Below are 26376 nucleotides of genomic sequence, written 5' to 3'. Positions count from 1 at the left end.
GCCGCACACCTGAGCTAATTAAAGCTCATTTAAATTGCAAATTCCAGTGCTTAAGTACTCGTTATTACTCGTGAGAGCATCCCTGCCCCTGGATCCTCAGCAGAGGCAACCCAGAGATGATACCCCTGGAAGTCTGCTTCTTACCGCGCAAACCGCTTGCCCTGTAGAGCAAAGAAACCCAAGCGGAAAGGAGCTAGTGTGCAGTGGCGAATGTTGTTTTGGTTTGTTTTTGTGGGATGTTATTAGAGTTGGATGGGGGAAGCCTCATTAGGATCCAGAGCCTCAGCCCCCCCAGGTAATGATCGGGGTTTTTTTTTTTTTTACTTACATATTCTCTTTAAGCTGTGTATGTGCTGTTTATCCTTCAGCAATACAAGGATGTGTTGTATTTTATCTTCCCTGATAGCTTTACAATGCGTATATGGAAACAAAGGACGAACTGCTTATAGAAAAGCAAGAAAATAAAAGGATTTCTAAATATCTGGATGACATAGTGAAAGAGGTTGAAGCTAAGGCTCCGGTTCTGAAGCGCCAGCGAGAGGAATATGAGCGAATGCAGAAGACAGTCACAAGCTTGTCTTCTAAACTTGAGCATTCAATGAAGGTATTTCACAGCTGTGCTATATATGACCGAGACAGGTAAAAACGGTGCGGGAAATTTGGGTGCACCCTGCGCTGCCATATGCCTTAATGTGAATTACAGCTATTGCAGCGCTTAGCAAGGCTTGGTGTACAGTGGCGCCAGAGTAGAATAAAAACGTTTAAAAACCGTCTAAAAGAGGGGGATGTTCAGGTGGACTTACCTCCCTCAAAAATATATAACTCAATTGAGTCACAATATATCAATACAAAAATATTTTATTGAACTCCACTTAGTGCAACGCGTTTCACAGGTGTGGTCCTGCTTCATCAGGCAAACAGGAGTATAACTCAATGGGTCTAGATGCAGAAGTGAGCGCCTCTGCATCTAGACCCATTGAGTTATACTCCTGTTTGCCTGATGAAGCAGGACCACACCTGCGAAACGCGTTGTACTAAGTGGGGTTCAATAAAATATATTTTTGTATTGATATATTGTGACTCAATTGAGTTATATATTTTTGAGGGAGGTAAGTCCACCTGAACATCCCCCTCTTTTAGACGGTTTTTAAACGTTTTTATTCTACTCTGGCACCTCTGTACACCAAGCCTTGCTGAAATCTTGAGTCCACCCTCGGTGGAGGGGTGCTACCCCCTTTCCTATCTACAGAGAGCGACATCTTAAAAACCTGAGTGGGGTCAGGTTCTAATACTCCCCACCTGCACTTGATGTGGTTGCCTATGGGTAACCCATGTTTGTGAGTATATCTAAATATTTTGCTTTTAACCACAACCAACTTAACAATACTACACCATATCGGGCTCTCGATTTCTTTGTTCTTCCAAGCACATTGCAGCGCTTAGACAGTAATTTGGACTCCGTCAAAAGACTGCATGTATGACTGTTGTACCAAATGTTGAATGATTTGGCTCCTCTGTTCTTGACTACTTTTTTCCCCACAAGGAAATTCAACGATTGCAAAATGAAGCTGATAAGGCTAACAAGTTGTCATCCGTTCATGAAAGAGAGAACCAAAGACTGGAGCTACAAGTTAAAGACCTTTCTCAGCAGGTTAGACCTAAAGTATTTACTCGTTTTTTTTTTTTTTTGTTTTTTTTTTTTTTTGTTTTTTTTTTACAGTTTCTGATTAAAAATGCCAGCCAAATTTTTTTTTTTTTCTGTACGGAAAGTTTAACTTCAAGTTTTTTTTATTTTTGTTTGTGTCCCTTTTCAGCTAGACATGTATTGGTAGGTCAAATAAATAGCTTAGGGGGCACTTTTAACATCTCTGTGCTAGACAAAAAATGCATATGGTCTTTGAATATTAGTGCTCATGGTATAACTAGCAATTTGTACACTTGTGCTTTAAAGATAACCTTGTACTGCTCTTTACCAATGAATGGTGTGGTAAGCAAGAATTGAGCGCATAGTTGTATGGGAAAGCCATGTCAAGCAGGTATTCACTACTCAAACCATAACAAAGCCAGGAGACTCTGTGCAGGATCTCAAGCACCATGAGCCAGGCTCAACATGACAAAAGCACAGCTCACACTCTAAGCAGAGGATGAAATCCACACATTTTCTTAGTAGCAGTCTCGTATATGTATTGGGCAGGGACTAAGCCAATAAATCATAGGTTCCAGATACATGAGTCTGGACCGTTCCCATACAGATGAAATTACATCAAAAAGAGTACATCAGAAAATATCAGATTGGAAATGAAACTAGAGTGAAAAATCATTTTCTCACATTGACAAAACGCCATGATAAAAAGAAACCAGGGGGGAAGAGAGGCAACCATATGGAAAAAGAGGGGACCAAATTGGATATAAGCTTAAGCAGAATCAAAATCCTTTATTTTGCCAAGTACAAAGGGGGTGGAAGGGGGGCGGGGGGGTGTTTTTAACTCATACAGGCTCTGGAAGGAGGGGGATGAGAGTGACGGGAGAAAGTGTCCCAGAAGCCATGAGCCAAGGCTGCTTTACTACACTGCCACAAGTTGCACTTGGCAATCTGTTATCCCTAAGGACACATCGGGGGGGGGGGGGGGGGGGAGGGGAGGGGCAGAGAGAGGCGAAGGTTCAGCAGTGATGACCCAGTTCTTCATGAAAGAAATTGGTGGTGATGGCTGATGCTGCTGAGGATCCTGATTGCTGTCATCTGGCAGTGCTGGTCAAGGTGTTCCAGTTCAAAAGGTGCAGTAGTATTTGTGTGGTGGGTCGCAACTCCAGGGCAGCATTCGTCAGGAACTGGTCAAGATAATCTGGCTCACAGATCTTCCGGCCGTGGCGGCCCTTACTTCCGGATTAGCGGCTAACATCATGGAGGGTCCCGAACCAAAGGTGTCCCTGCAGCGGTGGAGCTGAAGCTGATGAATGGATGGAGCCAGCATCCAGCGAGGCCAAAGGTGTCCCAATTGGCGATGTGTCTTCCAACCTCAATGGAGTCCCGACCTCTTGAGTGGCAGCCTGCACAAAAGCGCTTTATAAAAACAAAAACTGTCACTTGGGGCTTCTACCTGCCACCTGCAGACATCTTATCCCACGCCGGTCCTCAAGAATCCTCTGTTCACCCACCGCGGGTCACATCCAATTATTTGTCTAACTAGACGAATGTGTGCGCGTCCTCGTTCGCGTCTCCTGGAGCTTACTGCCCAGTAAGCTCCTGGAGACATGGATGCACGTGACTGTGGCCACGCAGCCGAAGTGACGTTCGTCTAGTTAGACGAATAATTGGATGTGACGCGTGGTGGGGAATGGAGGATTCTTGAGGACTGGCGTTGGTCAAGATGTCTGCAGGGGGCCGGTAGAAGCCCCAGGTAAGTGACAGTTTTTGTTTTTATAAAGCGCTACAGAACCCCTTTAAAAGTAAACCGGTGTCCAAATCTCAGAGGTATAACCATAATACAGGGTGTTCTATGTGGGCACTATACATACTTGTTGTCCATACCAATCAGTTATAAGCACAATAACATTTAAAGGCACCAAAAGATTCAGCGGATACTTTGATTCTCATGCACTGACAACGCCAAATTCAGGGGACAGTTTTACTTTGTCCATGTGACAATCAGCCTAAATTGGAAAACCTACAGACTACAAAAAGAAAAGACAACAGGCAAGTTTCCATCCTACTTTGGATTGATACATCCATTTAACTCCTTAAAGAACCACTATCGCAAAAATTGTAAATTTAAAATACATGTAAACACATACAAAATAAGAAATACATTTCTTCCAGAGTAAAATGAGCCATAAATTAAGTTTCTCCTAACTTGCTGTCACTTACAGTAGATAGTAAAAATCTGACAGAACGGACAGTGTTTGGACTAGCCCATCTTCTCATGGGTGATTCTCAGGGCTTTATTTATTTTCAAAAGCACTTACCGTAAATACTCGAATATAAGTCGACCCCGTGTATAAGTCGACCCAAATATTTGACCCTCTTAAGATGGAATTTTTTGATGACTCAAGTATAAGTCGACCCAGGAAAGTGTGCCCTAAAGGATTTTATTCATGCTAACTACAGAATGCATACAGTGAAACCATGAACTTTTAAACATGCAACGATCCTCCGGTCCCCCACAGTGGCTAAGTTACCTACTCGAAAGTCATCAGCCACTGCACCTGTGCTGCTCTGGCCATGCATGTCCTTGATCATGCTCGTTGCCGGGAGCATCTTGTGCAGGCGCAGTACTTGAAAATCTTGTACTGCGCAGGACGCTTTCGGTGATAGAAGCGTGATCAAGGATGCATGCGGCCAGGGCAGCGCAGTGGCCGTTGACCTGCCAGTCAGTGGAAAATGAAACACCTGCTGCGGGGTATTGAAGGATTGTTGAGCGACTGCGCTGGGCTTAGGATGTTTGCAGGTAGCTGGTAGAAGCGCAAGGTACGGTAAACCGTTTGATTTAGGTTCACCTTGAGGAGGTTATCGTAGTTTTTTGTGTGCTGTTTCACATGTATGAGACAAGATACCTGAAACAAATGGCCCTGCATGATCTCCATGCATTTTCCCCACACTGTGCTACTGTTAATGTGGTAATACAGAACACCAACAACAGCACAGTGTTGGAAACATGCTTGTATATCATGAAGGTTAATTGTTTAAGGTATCTTGCCTCAGATCTGGCTACGATATGTACCTGCTGGCTGAGATCTATAAGCTGCTCTCTCCCTGGCGCTGCACAGTGACGTTATGATACTGTATGAACAGCGCTGGCACTTCAGGAGGAGACAGTAGCTATTAGATTGGTTGTGCTTGACAGTGATGTGGGGGGCGGAGCTTAAATCGTGGGGGGCGGAGCTTAAATCACCGATGTCTAGTTAACAAAAAGCTGCTTGCATCAGGGACAGCTGGTGAGGGCAATGATCGGTGGCTGGAACGGAGAGATTTAGAGCGGCTCTTACCTCCGCAAAGGGGGTAGGAGCCGCTCTAAATCCCTCCATGCCACCGATCATTGCCCTCACCAGCTGTCCCTGATGCAAGCAGCTTTTTGTTAACTAGACATCGGCGATTTAAGCTCCGCCCCCCACATCACTGTCAAGCACAACCAATCTAATAGCTACTGTCTCCCCCTGAAGTGCCAGCCGCCCAGCGCTGTTTATAGAGCAAGTGCTGGGGAGAAACAGCGCTGGGAAGAGAGCCCTGTTAGTCAGCTATCAGGTACGAGTGAGGCATAGTGAGCAGCTCCAGTGAGCAGCTCCTACCCCCGCAGCTAAGGAGGATCAGTGCTGAGTGGGGGATCAGCATTCTCAGCCGCTGCCTGCATATGTAATTAGCGGGGGTTTGTCCATTCTCCTGTGTGGAGGGGGGAGCGGAATTTTGGCATCTAGCAATCTTAGAAGTCCAGAGGGACACAATCTGGCTGGCTGGCAGCACTAGGGGGGCAGAATGCAGCAGATGCAGAGTAGGAAGGACTCTTGATACTCGGCTGCAAGTCAGAAATTTAGGTCTGATGCGAGTATAAGTCGACCCCCCTACTTCACAAAAGTAGATCAAACCTAAATTTCTCGACTTATAGCCGAGTATATACGGTAGTGAATTGCGATTGATCTATCCAATTGAGAAAAAGAGTGTGCAGGGAGGCTGACCTGCATCTTTGTATAAATCCTTTTATTATTATTATTTTTTAGTATTTATATAGCGCCAACATCTTCCGCAGTGCTGTACAGAGTATATCGTCTTGCCACTAACTGTCCCTCAGAGGAGCTCACAATTCCCTACCATAGTCCTATCCATATGTTTTTGGGATGTGGGAGGAAACCGGAGTGCCCGGAGGAAACCCACGCAGGCACAGGGAGAACCTACAAACCAGGGACCCAGCGCTGCAAGGCGAGAGCGCTAACCACTATGCCACCGTGCTGCCCAGGGAGTGTCTTTATAATGAATAAAGCCCATGCTGATAGTCCCCCATGAAGAGATGAATTCATCCAAAACCTGTCAGTTCTGTCAGATTTCTACTACCTACTGTAAGTGACAGCAACATAGGAGTAAAGTAATTTATAGCTCATTTTACTCTGGAGCAAGCGTATTTATTATTTACAGGTGTTCACATGTATTTTAAATGTTTTACTATTTTCGCGATAGTGGTCCTTTAAAACTCCTTTCAGACAGAAATATTTTTCTAGACCTGTGTAGGCACATGGTTGCAGAGCTTGTTGAAGTTCCTTGATTAGCTAATGCCAAATCCCTTGCAAAACATCTGGTTATGAGCCTAGACACTGGCCACTTCTTTCTTTAAGCACACACTTGACACGCACAAGACACAGTATTTGTGACCAATATACCTGTGTGATATTCGATGCTGATGAAATAAGATGAAGGAAAAAAAAAATGTAAGTGTAGTCAAAGCAATCGATCAAAAATCGACTATCAAATCGATAGATTTATGGCCAATTTCGATAGATTTCGATTGATTTGATTTATCTGACAGGATGGAAAATCTAGGTCGATCGGCTGCTAGCACTATCCCTGTGCATATGCCCACAATGCCTTTGTTGTAGAGGCTATGCATTTAATTTTGGGAAACAATTGCTTCTCTTTTACAGGTTAGTACTATAAGCAAATACAGGGTACCTCAATAGGTGCGACTTGTGCCCCTATGTTTGCTTGCCTCCATCTTGGTCTCTGGGAACGACAGGTGGTGTACCAGGATCCTGGATACCGGGACGGGGTCGCATTATGGGTGCGATTACATAGATGGTGTAGAGGAAGGAAGTCTGTGACCTTGAACGATTCGTGAACCGTATCCGTAGTTCCGAGATAAACATTAGATTGACCTACAATTTTAGTGGTGAAAGTTTCTTTCTTGGATCTGCTGCTTACAATGGCCGGGAATGAAATTAAAATGTCGCCATATCAAAAACCAACTGCTGGGAATTGTATCCTCCATGCCACCACCCAGAACATCTAAAAAGAGGTATCCCGTATGGACAATTTTTCCGGCTGTTCAGGAATTGCTCCTCAGATGACAGCTTTAGAAAGGAGTCACGGGAGATGTATCATCTCTTCCGGGAACGGGGCTATTCACATACTATCCTGCGAAAAGCCCTTAAAAGGGCATGGGATTGAGACAGAGATGAATTTCTTAATAAATCAGAGAAAATGGAGGAAAATGGGAGGGCTAGCTGCGGTAAACCCCAGGGGACAACAAATACACAGGAACAAAACAATAAGATCAGACTACTTACCACATGCGGGCTCCACTGGAAAAAATTACATCAATTACTGGACCGTCATTGGCCTATACGAACGGGATCATCAGAAATTGCAGAGATGATAGACCCCCTTCCAAAAATAACAGGTAGACTATCTACGAATCTAAAGGACATGCTAGTCAACAGTGAATACAAAAGGAGTTCAGCTCCAACCACCTGGCTGAGTAAAACGCTGATAAAAGGAATGTACAGGTGTAGTGGCTGTAAGGCATGTCCCTATGTACATAAGACCCAAACATTTTGGGATAGTGGGGGCAGTGTTGAGTAAAGTATATAATTATTTTTTTTTATTAATTTTAAAACTGAGAATACTGTGTATAGTATCACCTGTCCCTGTGATCTTATGTACATGGGGATGACTGAGAGCCCTGAAGGTCAGAATCCTAGAGCATCTAGGAAACATTAATAAAGATATGGATGCCACTCTTGGTAAACATTATGCGCAATATCATGGATCTCGGCTGCAAGGCACTCGGTGTAAGGGTATTTACAAACTGAATGTATCAAAACAGAGGATGATAGTATGTGGATCTTTCGGTTGCAGAAATTACATCCCCATGGATTAAATGGTGAATTTGATTTAAAACCATTCCTTAATAAACAAGTGTATATTTGGAGACTATCAGGAGGGGGTACATTGATAGGTTGGTACCATTAGATAGAGATAGGTGCCTGAGTGATACTGTCTGTCTCGATGTGTTGAATGAGGAAACCTTTGGAGATACATATGCTAGACGAAAAAAATATCTTTTTCACTTTACTCCATATACTTCTGGACTGCCCTAAAGATATGTTGCTATTGGTAATATCTACTAATTGAGATTAAGCGGGTGAAGCATCCTTGGCTGCGTCACTGGAGACTAAAAGTAATATCTACCGGCGCCTGTTATATTGCTGTATTGTAGATATAGCAATGAGAAAATATATATAAGGAACTACAAGTCCCACAATGCATTGCAGGAGTCTGACAGCCAAAGTCATGACTCATATAGGCAAATGCATTGTGGGACTTGTAGTTTTGTAACAGCTGGAGGGCTGAGTTTGCCTTTGCCTGTTCTAGATTGTAAGCTCTCAAGGGCAGGGACCTCCTTGTGTTTCTCATACCGCTGTAATTTTAACATATGCACATGTACCAACTACACATCAACTATGCTCAGTCAGATTAGATGGACAGCGTTTGTGAACAGCAGTTTTCAGATCTTGCCACAGATTCTCGATTGGATTTAGATCTGGACTTTAAAGCGGACCCAAACCAAACATTTTTTTTATTAAAAATATTTAGTTGCACCACTCTGGCACATACAAAGATAAATAAACACTCCTTCACACCTATGATCATTTCAGTGCATGCTTTTCACCTTTTTTTCATAGCTAGGGTTATACTGGGGGCAGCCATTAGCAATTCCTCCGTTGCCAGACACCATCTACTCCACCAATTTGCTGGAAAAATCCCGGCAATTTGAAAGGAAGGGAGGGGTTTCTCCAATAAATGTAAAATATTTTATATTTGTCATCATGCAGCTGAAAAAAGGATGCTATTTATTATTATAATTTAGAAAATAGATTTTATTTCGGAAATCTTGTATTTTTAATTTGGGTCCACTTTAACTGGGCCATTCTAACACATGAATATGTTTTGTTTTAAACCATTCCTTTGTTGCCCTGGCTTTATGTTTATGGTCGTTGTCCTGCTGGAAGGTGAACCTCTGCCCCAGTCTCAAGTCTTTTGCAGACTCCAAGAGGTTTTCTTCCAAGATTACTTGTATTTGGCTCCATCCATCTTCCCATCAACTCTGACCAGCTTCCTTGTCCCTGCTGAAGAGAAGCACCCCCAGAGCATGATGCTGCCACCACCGTATTTGACAGTGGGGATAGTGTGTTCAGAGTGATGTGCAGTGTTAGTTTTCCGCCACACAGCGTTTTGCATTTTGGCCAAAAAGTTCCATTTTGGTCTCATCTGACTAGAGCACCTTCTTCCACATGTTTGCTGTGTCCCCCATATGGCTTGTGGCAAACTGCAAACGGGACTTCTTATGCTTTTTCTGTTAACAATGGCTTTCTTCTTGCCACTCTTCCATAAAGGCCAATTTTGTGCAGTGCACGACTAATAGTTGTCCTATGGACAGATTCCCCCACCTGAGCTGTAGATCTCTGCAGCTCGTCCAGTCACCATGGGCCTTTTGACTGCATTTCTGATCAGCGCTCTCCTTGTTCGGCCTGTGCGTTTAGGTGGACAGCCTTATCTTGGTAGGTTTACAGTTGTGCCATACGCCTTCAATTTCTAAATGATCGTTTGAACAGTGTTCCGTGGGATGTTCAAGGCTTTGGAAATCTTTTTGTAGCCCAAGCCTGCTTTAAATTTCTCAATAACTTTATCCCTGACCTGTCTGGTGTGTTCTTTGGACTTCATGGTGTTGTTGCTCCCAATATTCTCTTAGACAACCTCTGAGGCCGTCACAGAGCAGCTGTATTTGTACTGACAATAGATTACACGCAGGTGCACTCCATTTAGTCATTGGCACTCATCAGGCAATGTCTATGGGCAACTGACTGCACTCAGACCAAAGGGGGCTGAATAATTACGCACACCCCACTTTGCAGTTATTTATTTGTAAAAAATGTTTGGAATCATGTATAATTTTCATTCCACTTCTCACATGTACACCACTTTGTATTGGTTTTCCACGTGGAATTCCAATAACATTGATTCATGTTTGTGGCAGTAATATAACAAAATGTGGAAAACTTCAAGGGGGCCGAATACTTTAGCAAACCACTGTATGCCTTTAAATGCAATTTAATGATTGTGTGATATATACACTAGCAGTCAAGCACAATGATTGGTTAACCTACTGCATAAGCACGCTGGAACAATTGTTTATCTGGCTGTGAACTGTGATGTATAAGGAGGTGGAGATTCACTGCCAAGGAGGTTGGGTCTGATGACTCATAAGAGGGAAGCAGGACACACCCGGCTCACATCGCCCACGAGAGGGGCGGGAAATGCGTAGATGGGTGGAGCCACCTCGTCCTAGTGACAGCCACCTCACACTGCCCTGACTAAGGGAGCACTTATGGGACGGCATCCCACGTGGTTGCTTGACCAGGAACAGCTACTGGCTTGGAGCGGATACCCCACAGCGTGTGCGCAGTCCTAGCGTGGCTGCTGTGTGCATACTGCTGGCATCTGTTGTCGATCGCAGAGCAGAGACCTAAGCCAACTAAAGCAACAGTGGGTACCCATGTGAAGATCACTACAAAGGAGGTGGTGAGACTATCGTATGGAAATGTATGGTTTCCCCTCTGATTGTTGCCTTGTCAATTAATGATTTTTCTTGTGTGGCTACACGGGTTACCGTCATCTTTTTATCGTTGCTGCACAGGTGCACTCTATGCCCCCTATGGGGAGCCTATAGAAGATGTATCTTGGACTCTCCGCTCTTGCAGTTGCCAAATCTGTTTGGTTGGGCCCATGTGTTGGTATGCAAGTGTGGATGGTTGATATGCTGGCTTACTATAGTTAGATCTGCTAGCTATTGTCCTGAGTATATTAATGAGGTGCTGTTGCTCCAGCAAAATTTTAGCTGGTTTTAAATGCTGATTTTTGCATGCAATCAAGCAGTTGTGTAAATTATATTTTTCAATAAATGCGTAGATTATCTGGTATACATATCAGGGACACGTGCCATTTCATATTCTTTACAGTAATTGTTTTGGTGATATGTTACTCAATTGGAGGTTTAAACCAGAAGTCTAGTGAGGTGAGATCTAGCATTTATATATGTCTCTCACATTTAGGGGAGCGCTTTCTTTCTTTGTATACGATCTGCTGCTAGCAGCAGATCAATGGCCTATAGAGTTGCATTGGATATTATGGTCCAATAATGCATTTAGATCGATTTCCAATAGATTTCATTCGGAAATCTGTTCCTAGTGTGTGGCACACATCAGATTCCTGTCAGATTCGACTTGACAGGCATCTGACAGAATTCTGTCTGATGGTCGAATCTGCTGCAAATCTATAAGTGTATGGTAACCTTTAGTCTACATGAACAGACGTGACGTGAGATAAACATGGGTACACATAGTATTAAGTCTACATAGTCCCTGCCTGCAAATGAAGCAGTCGAAATGCAGCCCTGACCTTTATTGCCGCTACTCATGCAGTTATCTCATAAGTTTATTTTCAGTTCAGATTCGCTCATACACATTAGAGCACAGGTGACAAACTCCGGTCCTCCAGGGCCGTATCCATGGCAGTGTTTAGGATGGATTGAGAAATGAAGAAATGTTTTCTACTTGATTGAACCACAACCTTCCTGACTCGGTCAAATCAATTCATTTGAGCTGTGCCAAAAAAGCGCGAGTACCTCGACCCTTCAAGACTGGAGTTCGACATCCCTGTGCTTGAGGGAATCCTGCTGCTGCAATTGCTAGGTCTATTTTCAAGCTACACAAATATTTGCATAAAATTACCAGAAAAATGCATGCAGTGCAACTTAGAATTCTTTGCATCTCCGTGACCATCCCCTATTGAAGACCAGATACTATAAAAAGTAACATACGCACGCACGTGTAACAATGCAAATGGGTCGTATTATTATTGATAGTTTGTACAGTACAGATACAATGAAGCTAAAAGCCTTTCGTATAGCCAGGCAAGTTGACATGATGGTCTTTAGGAGGCAGTAGTTTAATGTTAGAGTGCCGATACTGTAAGAGTGTGTGAATCCACGTATAGGTGTAAACAGCGCCACATTGCTTCATAGTTTTTAAAGGTTTCTGTATATTGGGGAAAGAGTTTTGGACTCCTTTCATTGGGGTAAGGTGTTAAGCATTATCCTTTTGTTTGAGCATCCCTAATAATTACAGTACATTTCAATGAAAGTCTTTACGTATGCATTTTTTCCAGCTGACCTAAAAAATGTTGTTGATTTGTTTCCAAACTAGACAAAAGTGCTTTTAATGGAGCTGGAAGAGGCAAGAGGAAACCACGTTCAGAGAGATGACGATGTGAGTTCTGCTAACATCACAAGCTCATCAGAAGTTATAACACAGCATTTAGTCACCTATAGAAACATTGAAGAGTTACAGGAGCAAAATCAGAAACTCCTGGTAGCTTTAAGGGAGCTTGGAGAAACCAAGGAGAGAGAAGAGCAAGAAGCTTCTGCATCAGAGTAAGACGTAGAATATCTTATTTTTTTTAATTGATTTATGAAATGTATATAATTTGTCAAAGTGAAAAAACGCATAATTTGATGTTTCTGTTTGTATGAGGGTAAAAAGGGTGTCATATCCTGCATTTTTCTGGTTTTTCCATTATTCATTTAAGTTACATTTTGCTGTTTAGATATCTTATAGTTCTTACAAAAATGTATCCAGGGTCAGTTCTAGGCTGTTTGCTGCCTGAGGCAAACTTGTGAGGATGCGTTCCATCCCGTCTCCCCACCCCGAATGATCGCACAGCACCCGACAATTTACTCTGTTTCATTTACTGTTCTCACATGACATGCTGCAGCTCGACACAATCACACAGGCTGTCTGTGAAAACACACTGCTCGCCCTCAGCAAACTCCATTCCTCCTCAGGAAGGTACACACAGAACAGAAATGCTGCCTCTGAAATCTCTGCGCCTGATGCTAATGTTTCACCTTGCTTCATGAGAGAACCCGCCCTGAATTTATCAAATTAATTTTGTTAGGAAATGTAGTGTGGTTTGATGTACATGTTACGGCCAGAACCCGAAGTGTGGCCACTTCTAGTTCTGGCCGGCCACTTCGGGTTCTGGCCGGCCAATGCGCGAAGTGGCCGCAGCGCAGCGGCCAATGTTAGAAATGGAATGTTTCCTTTTAATATTAATATAGTTTTCCGGCCGTCTCTGGCCAAAATGCAGCAAAACAGTTCGTTCATTGAATGAAATGAAGCTGGCGGCTCCGCCTCCTCTCCGCCCCTGCCTCTCTCTCTCTCTCTCTCTCTCTCTCTCTCTCTCTCTCTCTCTCTCTCTCTCTCTCTCTCCTTCGGGCAGCCGGCGGGGACACGCGTGTCCCCGAGAGTCGTTCGTGGCGCCAGGAAAGCAGAGCGGGGAGGCTGCAGACATTGCTTCTGCCAGCACCCGCTCTGCAGGGACGAACGACAGGATTGCCTGCCGCGACGAACGACTTTGGGGGGGACACGCATGTCCCCCGCTGCCAGTATCGGGGAGGAGAGGAGGCGGAGCAGAAGCCGGTCGGCTTCATCCTTCTACATTGCCGCCAGCTTCATTTCATTTAATGAACGACCTGTTTTGCTACATTTTGGCCAGAGACGGCCGGAAAACTACATTCATAATAAAAGGAAACATTCCATTTCTAACATTGGCCGCTGCGCTGCGGCCACTTCGCGCATTGGCCGGCCAGAACCCGAAGTGGCCGGCCAGAACTAGAAGTGGCCACACTTCGGGTTCTGGCCGTAACATACACATCACTAATTTAACCTGTTTAAAGTAGTGACCGGGTCCTTTTAAGATCTATTTCATCCTCCTGGATTTGTCATTGTTAACCCTCTGGGCGATACAATTATATCGCCCATGAGGGGGCGCAGCACTCTATATTTTTTTATTTTTTATTTTTTTTTAAATCCTGTAGCGAGCCCTGGGCTCGCTACATGATAGTCGCAGCGCAGCGGCATCCCCCCACCCGCTCCGATCGCCTTCGTTCAGAACGGGATTTTCTGCTGGGCTTCCCCGGTCGCCATAGCGACGGGGCGGGATGACGTCACCAATGTCATGGACGTCGTGACGTCAGAGGAAGTACCGATCCACCCCTCAGCGCTGCCTGGCGCTGATTGGCCAGGCTGCGCAAGGGGTCGGGGAGGGGGGGGGCTGCACGGCGGGTAGCGGCAGATCGGCCACCCAGGAGGTTAAAGCAATCCAGAAGTGCAAGCAGGTCTGATGCCAGCTCATCTCTGACAGAAGCGTCACTAAATGGCGTCAGAGATGAGCCAGCATCAGACCTGTTATAGAAGAATTCCCGCAGCACGGACGGACTTCAGGAAGTAAGTGGAGGAAGCACGCTCCGCTGCTTTTAACTTTGCATACAGCGAGAGAGGCATTCGGATCAGCACACTGCTGATATTTACATGCCGCTCCGCTCTGACGGGGGAAGGGGGAAGGGGGAGGCGCAGCCAACACTGTCATTGCGGCTAAACCACAGTGCGTATGCAGGGGAGGCACTCGGGACACCGCTGTAATTTAAATACTACTCCGCTCTGGAGGGGGGCAGGGGAAACCCTCATGGCAACATATGTGTCCTGTTGATTCATCATTGAGTAGAGGGGGATACTCTGGCTAAAATGCATGTTTTTATTTACACACCTACTGCTCTGCTTCGGAGAGGGGACAGGACAGTCATGGCTGCATATGTGCCCCATACAGTGATGTGAAAAACTATTTGCCCCCTTCCTGATTTCTTTTTTGCATGTTTGTCACACTTAAATGTTTCTGCTCATCAAAAACCGTTAACTATTAGTCAAAGAGAACATAATTGAACACAAAATGCAGTTTTAAATGATGGTTTTTATTTAGTGAGAAAAAAACTCCAAATCTACATGGCCCTGTGTGGAAAAGTGATTGCCCCCCCCCTTGTTAAAAAATACTGTGGCTTATCACACCCGAGTTCAATTTCTGTAGTCACCCCCAGGCCTGATTACTGCCACACCTGTTTCAATCAAGAAATCACTTAAATAGGAGCTATCTGACACAGAGAAGTAGACCAAAAGCACCTCAAAAGCTAGACAGCATGCCAAGATCCAAAGAAATTCAGGAACAAATGAGAACAAAAGTAATTGAGATCTATCTGTCTGGTAAAGGTTATAAACCCATTTCTAAAGCTTTGGGACTTCAGCGAGTCACAGTGAGAGCCATTATCCACAAATGGCAAAAACGTGGAACAGTGATGAACCTTCCCAGGAGTGGCCGGCTGACCAAAATTACCCCAAGAGCGCAGAGAAAACTCATCCGAGTGGCCACAAAAGACCCCAGGACATCTAAAGAACTGCAGGGCTCACTTGCCTCAATTAAGGTCAGTGTTCACGAATCCACCATAAGAAAGAGACTGTGCAAAAACGACCTGCATGGCAGATATCCAAGGCGCAAACCACTTCTAAGCAAAAAGAACATTAAGGCTCGTCTCAATTTTGCTAAAAAAATCTCAAGGATTGCCAAGACTTTGGGGAAAATACCTTGTGGACCGACGAGACAAAAGTTGAACTTTTTGGAAGGTGCATGTCCGGTTACATCTGGCGTAGAAGTAACACAGCATTTCAGCAAAAGAACATCATACCAACAGTAAAATATGGTGTTGGTAGTGTGGTGGTCTGGGGTTGTTTTGCTGCTTCAGGACCTGGAAGGCTTGCTGTGATAGATGGAATCATGAATTCTACTGTCTACCAAAAAATCCTGAAGAAGAATGTCCGGCCATCTGTTCGTCAACTCAAGCTGAAGCGATCTTGGGTGCTGCAGCAGGACAATGACCCAAAAGACACCAGCAAATCCACATCTGAATGGCTGAAGAAAAACAAAATGAAGACTTTGGAGTGGCCTAGTCAAAGTCCTGACCTGAATCCTATTGAGATGTGGCATGACCTTAAAAAGGCGGTTCATGCTAGAAAACCCTCAAAGCTGAATTACAACAATTCTGCAAAGATGGAACACAGTGAAGATGAAATCCTGCACACCCGCAGGTAAAGTCCAAGGGTTTTTAATTGAATCCAACTCAAAGCCGTTTTACTGTATTTGTGAGTTGGATTCAAATAAAAACCCTTGGACTTTTCCTGTGGGTGTGCGGATTTCATCTTCACTGTGTTCCTGATTTGCCGTTTGGTTTCCAGCACCCTGTACAGGTATCGGAGGTAGAGCGGTTTTGTCTTTACTACAATTCTGCAAAGATGAGTGGGCCAAAATTCCTCCAGAGCGCTGTAAAAGACTCGTTGCAAGTTATCGCAAACGCTTGATTGCAGTTATTGCTGCTAAGGGTGGCCCAACCAGTTATTAGGTTCAGGGGGCAATTTCTTTTTCACACAGGGCCATGTAGGTTTTGAGTTTTTGTTTCTCACTAAATAATAAAAAACCATTTAAAACTGCATTTTGTGTTATCTTTGACTAATGGTTAATGGTTTTTGATGAGCAGAAACATTTAAGTGTGACAAACATGCAAAAGAATAAGAAATCAGGAAGGAGGCAAATAGTTTTTCACATCACTGTACATTCATCATTGTGTAGAGGGAGATACTCTGGCTAAAATGCATGTTTTATTTACATACTGCTCTGCCTTGGTGAGGGGATGGGGACACCGTCATGGCTACATATGTGTCCTAATCACACAGCACCATGTAGTAGAGTGGGATACTTTGGCCGAGACGCACAATTTCCGTTTTGCTTTGGAAGGGGAGCAGGGGCACAGTCATTGCTGCATATCCTCCTAAACCACGCCACATATGCTGGATTGGGTGCTTGTGTAGTGTATGGCAAATGGAACAATGACCTTTGCAATACCTCCCCTGGCTTATACACGAGTCAATCATTTTTCCCGAGTTTTTTTAGGCAAAAGTTGGGTGGTCGGCTTATACATGGGTCTGCTTATACACTAGTATATACGGTACCCTTTTGACATAATAAAAAAAGTCCCTAAGGTAACTTTTTTTTTTTTTTTTTTTTCTTTCTTTGTCCTAAGCATATCATTTATTTGGGGAACTATGGGAGAGGGTGGGTGGTAAGGGGTTAATTTTGTGTGTGTGTATATGTGTGTGTATATGTGTGTGTATGTGTGTGTGTATATGTGTGTGTGTATATGTGTATGTGTGTGTGTATACACACACACACACACACACACACACACACACACACACACACACACACACACACACACACACACACACACACACACACACACACACACACACACACACACACACACACACACACACACACACACACACACACATATACATATACATATACATATACATATACATATACATATACATATACATATACATATACACATATATATATACATATACACATACATATATATACATATACACATACATATATATACATATACACATACATATATATACATATACACATACATATATATACATATATACACATACATACATATACACATACATACATATACACATACATACATATACACATACATACATATACACATACATACATATACACATACATACATATACACATACATACATATACACATACATACATATACACATACATACATATACACATACATACATATACACATACATACATATACACATACATACATACATATACACATACATACATATACACATACATATACACATATACACATACATACATATACACATACATACACACACACACACACACACACACACACACACACACACACACACACACACACACACACACACACACACACACACACACACACACACACACACACACACACACATACATATACATATACATATACATATACATATACATATACACATATATATATACATATACACATACATATATATACATATACACATACATATATATACATATACACATACATATATATACATATACACATACATATATATACATATATACACATACATACATATACACATACATACATATACACATACATACATATACACATACATACATATACACATACATATACACATACATACATATACACATACATACATATACACATACATACATATACACATACATACATATACACATACATACATATACACATACATATACACATATACACATACATACATATACACATACATACATATACACATACATACATATACACATACATACATATACACATACATATATATATATATATATATATATATATATATATATATATATATATATATATATATATATATATATATATATATATATATATATATATATATATATAATATATGGGTCTTCGTATTAGATACATGAACGTAGGTGGGATTTCTCATTCATTCATTCATTCATCTTCCCTCTAATGGGCAGCAACGAGTACACCCGCAGGAGCAAGCGGGGACATCTGCCACAGTAGACTAATATCTACGTCCCTGTGCAGGAACTGAAGTCCTGTGGGACGTAGCTATACAGTCTTAAAACCACATAAGTGGTTACGAGCGGTTTGCAATACAAGCAAACATTTTTGTGAAATGTTTGATTTTGATAGCCAGGCAAAAAAAAAAGTCTATACTCCTCACGTCATTACAACTGATCCAAAAGTTATTTTCCCTTTTGGCACTGCAGGATTGTACTAAACTTGAGTGTAGACTGTGTAAAGACTCATTGTCATAAAATTCTCATAAGTAACTCATTTGATAAGTTCCTTGACACACATACACTCACACACTCACACTCTTACTTACTTGTGGCCCATACTCACGTACATTAACTATCATGTTGCTGTCGCTAGTCCGCATACACACGTGGACTAGCGACAGTTGCGGCAGCAACTGTCGCCATGCGATTGACCGCCGCCAATCGCCTGGCGACAGCAGTGACTAGCGACGGTTCGGGGTGCGCGCCTCATACTCACGGGCGACCTGTCGTCGGAACACGCGCGCCACGTGGTTGCGGCAACATTTGTAGCCCGTGAGTATGGGCCATTACACTTGCAACAAGCCAACAGATGGCACCGATTCTGATCGTTATAGTGAGTCTTGTTTTATTATTATTATTATTTAGTATTTTTATAGCGCTGACATATTTTGCGGCGCTGTGTAGTATATATGTCTTGTCACTTGACTGTCCCTCAGAGGGGCTCACAATTGATTCCCTACTATAGTCGTGTGTGTGTGTGTGTGTGTGTGTGTGTGTGTGTGTGTGTGTGTGTGTTGCAGTCTAGGGCCAATTTAGGGGGAAGCTAATTCAAGTTACCTGTATGTTTTGGGGATGTGGAAGAAAACCGGAGTGCCCGGGGTAAACCAATGCAGACACTGGGAGAACATACAAACTCCTTGCAGATGTTGCCCTGGCTGGATTTCGAACCGGGAATCCAGCGCTGCAAGGCGAGAGCGCTAACCACTACACCACTGTGCTGCCCATTTTTATTTTATACGATTTTACTGTAACTGTTTTTGGATTGTGTAACTAATAAGCTGTTTTTCCATTAATGGGGACATTCACTTTGATATGAGTGCTTTGGATTACAAGCATGCTTCCGGAGTGACTTATGTTCGCAAACCAAGGTTCCACTGTATTTGTATCCTGCCACCTAATGGCTGTATACTAAATATGATTTTTTTTTATAACTGGGATGGAAAGAAAATGTAACATTGCAATGAGTACTGAAGGATACAATGTTGTACCTGTCAAGGGGAGCATAGCACACCAAAGCAGGCTTACGTTTGTTAGCAAAATCCTATGCTATCGAACACCATTGTGATAAATTGTGATAACTGTTGAAGGACCCTAAGCATTTAAAGGACAACTGTAGTGAAAGGTATATAGAGGCTGCCATATTTACTTCCTTTTAAGAAATACTAGTTGCCTGGCTTCCCTGCTGATCCTCTGCCTCTAATACTTTTAGCCATAGACCCCAAACAAGCATGCAGCAGATCAGGTGTTTCTGACATTGTCTGACCTGACAAGATTAGCCATATGTAAAACAAAGAAAGAAGCTTAAAGAGGAACTCCAGCCTAAACAAACATACTGTCATTAAATTACATTAGTTATGTTAATTAAAATAGATTGGTAATATAATCCCTTACCCACCCTGTTTTAAAAGAACAGGCAAATGTTTGATTTCATGATGGCAGCCATCTTTTTGGTTGAAAGGAGGTGACAGGGAGCATGAGACAGTTCCAACTGTCCTGTGTCCTGAGCACCTCTCCCAGTTGCTAGGCAACGTGAATAACATAGGAAATCCCATCATGCTCTGCACAGCATCAGGAAAAAAAGCCAGGGTTTTTGTTTTTTTTTTGTTTGTTTTTTTTTTTGTTTTTTTGATGGGTGGACCTTAGCTAAAAATGATGCTTTGGTAAGAAAAACAAAGTTCTGATGCTGTGAAACTGTTAAAAAAACACCAAGCCTTTTCAGTTCTGCTGAGTAGATTTTTAGCCCGGAGGTTCACTTTAACCCATTCAGATTCCGTGGTTTTCACGTGAGAAATGTTCACCTCCCATTCATTAGCCTATAACTTTATCACTACTTATCACAATGAACTGATCTTTATCTTGTTTTTTCCGCCACCAATTAGGCTTTCTTTGGGGGGTACATTTTGCTAAGAGCCACTTTACTGTAAACTCATTTTAACAGGAAGAATAAGAAAACAATTGAAAAATTCATTATTTCTCAGTTTTCAGCCGTTATAGTTTTAAAATAATACATGCCTCCATAATTAAAACTCACGTATTGTATTTGCCCATATGTCCCGGTTATTACACCATTAAAATTATGTCCCTATCACAATGTATGGCGACAATATTTTATTTGGAAATAAAGGCGCATTTTTTCCATTTTGCATCTATCACTATTAACAAGTTTAAAATAAAAAAAAATATAGAAATATTTCATCTTTACATTGATATTTAAAAAGTTTAGACCCTTAGGTAAATATTTAGATGTTTTTTTTTTTTATTGTAATGGTTTTTTTTTTATATAGTAAACATTTTATTTGGGTAGTTTTGGGAGGGTGGGGGGTAAACAATAGATTTATAATGTAAATGTGTGTTCATTTTAATTTATTTTTATTTTCAGTTGTAGTATTACTTTTTGGCCACAAGATGGCGGCCATGAGTTTGTTTACATGACGTCACGCTAAGAGTAACACACACTTAGAGTGGCGCATCGGGGAGGGAACGGCCAGAAAAGGCGCAGCTTCCGAGAGAAGCTATCGCTTTTTCAGCGGGGGAGAGGAATCAGTGATCGGGCACCATAGCCCGATACATTGATTCCCTGGCTACCGAATCCGCGGCCGGGAGTGCGCGTGCACGATCGGCCGCGGGGGCGCGCTGTAGCGCGCATGGTTCCTGGACGTAGTTTCTACGTCCAGGAACCAAAATAGGTTGATCGAGAGCCCCCAATAGTGTATTATTGATAATATCGGATAACAAAATGGCAGCAGATACTTATACTCAAATATACTTAAATCGCTTATGGGGATATTAAACCTGTCCCCACTCAGGCTAAAAAGTCGCTCTCTGTAGAAAGAAAGGTGTGTTAACACCCATCCACCAGGCGGATAGCAATGCTTGTAATGGATACAGAGGCGCCAGCAGAGTAAAAATATTTACATTTTAAAACCAATAAAATTTGGGGGGCAAGGGTGGACTTGCCTCCCCAAAAGCCAAACACGACCGCTATTTTTGGTCTAGAAAAGTTTTAATTGGTACTCCAGAAAACTATGCAACGCGTTTCATGGGTCTCAAGCCCGTTTCCTCAGGCACAAAAACTGACAGGAGTAACTCAGAAGTTGTGCATATAGGTGCTGCACCTATATGTGGCATTTAGCGCCTCCTCTTTACTAAAAACATCAGACTGTTTCATCTCGTGTTTCCCCTTTTTTCCTCTTAGTGTGATGTCTTTCTGCTCTACTGTATTTCACAAACACACTCCACACCTCTTTCCTGTGTCACCTATGCTCATATGTGTTTGCAGTCAATTCTCCCTGCTACAGCTCCCCTGGTGGTGAGCAGAAGAACTGTACACTGAAAAATAATGGGATGCTTTTCAATAAATACAGTAACGAATAATGTTTCTTTGAGAAGTCATATTTGACTATTATAGTAGAGAAAAGAATGTAGAAGTATGGGAGTCACCTGGAGAAGTGGTGGGAAGACATAATTAGTCATGAAATCCAGTTAACCTTCACTATAGATGACACCATGTTGAGTGGTTTTTGTTTTGTTTTCTTCTTTGTAACTATTTTATCCTTTACTAGAATTTCTGAACTAAAGAAGGCGTTAGAAAATGCACACTCTGAACTGGAGCAGCTTCGTGAAAATCGCCAACATCAACTGCATGTGTTAGAATCTACCTTGCGTCAACGTGACATGTATCGCATACTTCTAGCTCAGACAACTGGTGTCACGTTACCAGCAACAGGTAAAACAGGGACTTAAAGTGGACCCAAATTAAAAATACAAGATTTCAGAAATAAAATCTATTTTCTAAATTATAATAATAAATGCCAGCCTTTTTTCAGCTGTATGATGGCAAATTTAAAATATTTTACATTTATTGGTGGAACCCCTCCCTTCCTTTCATATTGCCGGGACAGAATCCAGCAGCCTGGTGGAGTAGGTGGTGTCCAACACAGGAGGAATTGCTAATGGCTGCCACCTGTATAACCTTAGTTGAGAAAAGAGAAGCATGCACTGAAATCCTTAGACTTGAAGGAGAGTTTATTTATCTTTGTATGTGTCAGAGTGGGGCAGCTAAATATTTTGAATTAAAAAAAAAAAGTTTGGGTTGGGTCCGCTTTAAAAGGCATTTTATGATAAGTTGTGAAAATATCACCTACGAGAAAACTCAGGAGGAAAAGTGAAATGGGTATAGGCCTTACTGCCTCAGGGAACTACATGGAGTGGCTGTACCATAACTAGCAGATCTGGAGACCAGAAAAGCATGACCTGTATCAAAGCATGTTGAGGATACTAATGTTTCTCATTCTGCATGAAATGGTTTGTTGCTGTTATGATGCCCACTATTGACACAATCTTAGTTATACAATCTTACCACGTCTACATAATATAAGGGAAAGCCTAAAGTATCCTTTCATGGTATTCTCTCAATTTACCATGCCGTAACCTAGATTTGGTAAGATTGTATCATTTGTGTGCACATTTGTATAAGTCGACTCCAATATTCCACCCTCTTAAGCTGGAATTTGTATTGACTCAAGTATAAGTCTACCCAGCAAAGTTAATGGCTGCATTTGGGGCTCAGGAGGGGTTAATGACTGCACTGCATACAGTATTGCAGCCATTAACCTCTCCTGTCCCTTAAGTGCAGCCAATAACTCCTCCAGACCCCCAAGTACTGCAATTATCCACTCCCTTTTATGCAGCCCAGTATTTCCCCACTGCTCCTTTCCTTGTTCATTGTTGTGGCCAGGACTGTCAGACTTGTGTTTTCTTGGTATTTCCTTTCCTCAAAGTGTCACCACTGGGTAAATTGCTGCAAATGGGAAAGTTACTGTTAGTACACACATTACTCAGTGTGCTCAGTGTTGTCCGTGACTCGGGTATAAGCCGGCACCTGTACTTTTTATGAAGTTAATCAGACTTACATTTCTAGACTTCTACTCGAGTATATACAGTAATCAAAAAAATAAATTCTTAAAATTTCCTGAAATTTTTTTTGGCTTTAAATCTGTGAGTAGGAGGGGTATTCAGTGGAAAAGAAGGCCTAGAGTGCAGCTATGACCAGACCTGATCTACAGGTCATGCGAATAAAGCTTTCACTTATGTGTGCAGAGAGCAAGTTGGGGGGATGTGTTAATGTGCTAAATGCCTATCCTAAATTTCAACTTGTGTCATATGGGCTTTTTAATTTTTGTTGACTTTTCAGAAACCTTTGTAAGCCTTCTTTTCTTGCTTTTTAGAGGAGGTAAGCATGACCTCAACTCCAAGAAAATCACCTGGATTATCCCAGCTCATGTCTTCCCCAACCCCTGCTGCAGTCTTGGTCTCTGACTCCACAGAAGCTGCAGAAGCTAAGGCAGCACTGAAACAGGTGAAGCTTTAACTTTTTTTTTAACTTATTGTCTGCAAGGAAGCTTTACTTTTTCTGCGTTTAGATCACTCTCCTTAACCCTGATGTTTGAATTATAAAGGCAAGGCAAAAATTAAAATATTGAAATATTTCTCTTATTTCCATGTACTAAGCTGCATCTGTGGGTGCTGTGAAGCTGCCTAGATACACCTGTGTGCACTGGTTCTTACCTTTCTTTCAATGCAAATATGTGCTACCCTTTGTGGCAGTTTAAAGCTAACCATACATCTAGCGATGATGGGAAGATTCGACCAAGAGACAAATCTCTCTAATCGAATCAGATTAGAGAGAGAGTTCTGACGGCTGCGTATACACCGCTGGCTGATTCCGGATCAATTTCATGCTGAAATCGATCCGGAATCTGCCTTGACGCCGCATCCGACTGCCTCGCCGCCCCAACAATTTCCCTCTAAAATTAAGAGTCCCCCGGTGTCCAGTGCATGTTCTACATTACGTTTCCACGGCCTCCACTTGTCGTCTGCTGCTCCGGGCTTATTCCGCTTTACGTACATGCGCGCTACGTAGTTGCCTAGTAAGGGATACAACTGCATCTTTATAGGAGCCAGCAACAAAGTATATTTAAAGGATACCCGAGGTGACATGTGGCATGATGAGATGGACCTGGGTATGTACAGTTCAAAGCACACAAATAACTATGCTGTGTTCCTTTTTTTTTCTTTCTCTGCCTGAAAGCGGTTAATATCAGGTATGTAAATGGCTGACTCAGTCCTAACTCAGACAGGAAGTGACTACAGTGTGACCCTCACTGATAGGACATTCCAACTATAAAACACTTTCCTAGCAGAAAATGGCTTCTGTGAGCAGGAAAGGGATAAAAAGTTCATTGATTTTAGCTCTGGCATACTTCTTTGAATGTGTCATTGAGCAAAAACAATAACCGTTAAAACTTAAAAAGTAAATTTAAACCTAAAACTGTGGAATATCTTACGTTATTTTTAGGAGAAGGAAGATGGTTACAATTGTTTCATTAATTTTCACCTTGGGTGTCCTTTTAGGTAGTCTGTTGAATAACAATACAATGTTTTCATTTGACAGCTTCAGGAAGTATTTGAAAATTACAGAAAAGAAAAATCAGAAAATGATCGAATACTGAATGAGCAGAATGAAAAGCTGCAGGAACAAGTCACCGAACTGCGCTCGCAAAGTGCAAAAATCTCCACTCAGCTGGAATTTGCCTCTAAGCGGTAACATCTGTCAGCTAGTAAAGCTAATAGCATTACATTTGTGTCCAAAATTAAGTGCTCACATTTTTTAATAATCCTATATTTAGGTATGAAATGCTGCAAGACAATGTTGAAAGCTACCGTCGAGAAATAGAATCTTTACAGGAAAAGTGCCAGAAACTGTCAGCCACAACGCAGAAACAGGAGCAGATTATAAATACAATGACACAAGATTTGAGGGCAGCCAATGAAAAACTAGCATTTGCTGAAGTGAGTATTTAAGCTTTTCATACACAAAAGACTTGCTATATCCAGAGATGCAGCCAAACTAAAGGTCTGTTTATTTCATGTGTTGTTTTGACATTTTTGTATTTTAAGGATTTTTTTTTTTTTTTTATCATTTAATATTCGTCATAAGAAAAAGCCCAAATGGTGTTACAATCAGAATTATTTGCATGCAAACATTATAGCTCTGATGAATCATAAGCAGTAGTCCAGATTACATGGTACACGTATCCTGTTTGAAGTATAATACCTCTAGGTGTAATGACCAATAACAACCAAAATAGATAGTGAAATGAACCATACATTTTCTCCACCAAGTTTCAGTTGTACCATTTACATTATTCTAGTGTCCACCACTTCCTCTCCAACAAATGATTCTGACTTGCATGCAGATTTAATGCAGACTGTATGCAGTTTGAAGCACAGCCAATCAAAAACTGCAGGAAGTGCACTTATTAATTTGTTTGAATGGTACTTCCGGATTACGCCTTTGACCAATGCATTTACATACAGCAAAATGTATTCATGCTAATTTGGCCCACGTGAAGGCCATAATTTCAGTGTTTTTAAAATTCAGCCAGAGCTACTGCGGTGGACAGTGCAGAGCAACCGATTCATGGCTAATCTGCTGCTCTTCAAGAGGCCGCTTGTTCAAAGGCCTTATATGTAAGTACGGTCTTAATTTTACATTTCATCAACCGTTTCAATCTAGCAGCATGCAGGAAGGACAATTGTAATATATCCTATCACCAGCAGAGGAGACATTGGATCTGGCAGACCAAACAATTCAAACTTATATGTGTGAGAGG

General features: G+C 42.1%; 1 protein-coding gene across 1 annotated transcript in view; it reads left to right on the top strand.

Moving 5' to 3' along the window:
* The window catches only part of TPR (translocated promoter region, nuclear basket protein), a 191083-nt gene that overhangs the window by 46562 nt on the left and 118145 nt on the right, over positions 1–26376 (top strand). The window contains exons 12-18 of the mRNA XM_068240152.1: positions 407–604; positions 1544–1651; positions 12244–12470; positions 22264–22427; positions 23929–24059; positions 25155–25303; positions 25390–25552. Of these exons, the coding sequence (XP_068096253.1) occupies positions 407–604; positions 1544–1651; positions 12244–12470; positions 22264–22427; positions 23929–24059; positions 25155–25303; positions 25390–25552 (1140 nt within the window). The remainder of the gene's footprint in view (positions 1–406; positions 605–1543; positions 1652–12243; positions 12471–22263; positions 22428–23928; positions 24060–25154; positions 25304–25389; positions 25553–26376) is intronic.

This window comes from Hyperolius riggenbachi, chromosome 6, assembly GCF_040937935.1.
Source record: "Hyperolius riggenbachi isolate aHypRig1 chromosome 6, aHypRig1.pri, whole genome shotgun sequence".
NCBI classification, from domain to species: Eukaryota; Metazoa; Chordata; class Amphibia; order Anura; family Hyperoliidae; genus Hyperolius; species Hyperolius riggenbachi.
Note: the sequence above shows the minus strand (reverse complement) of the source record. Positions and strands in the feature narration are given on the sequence as shown.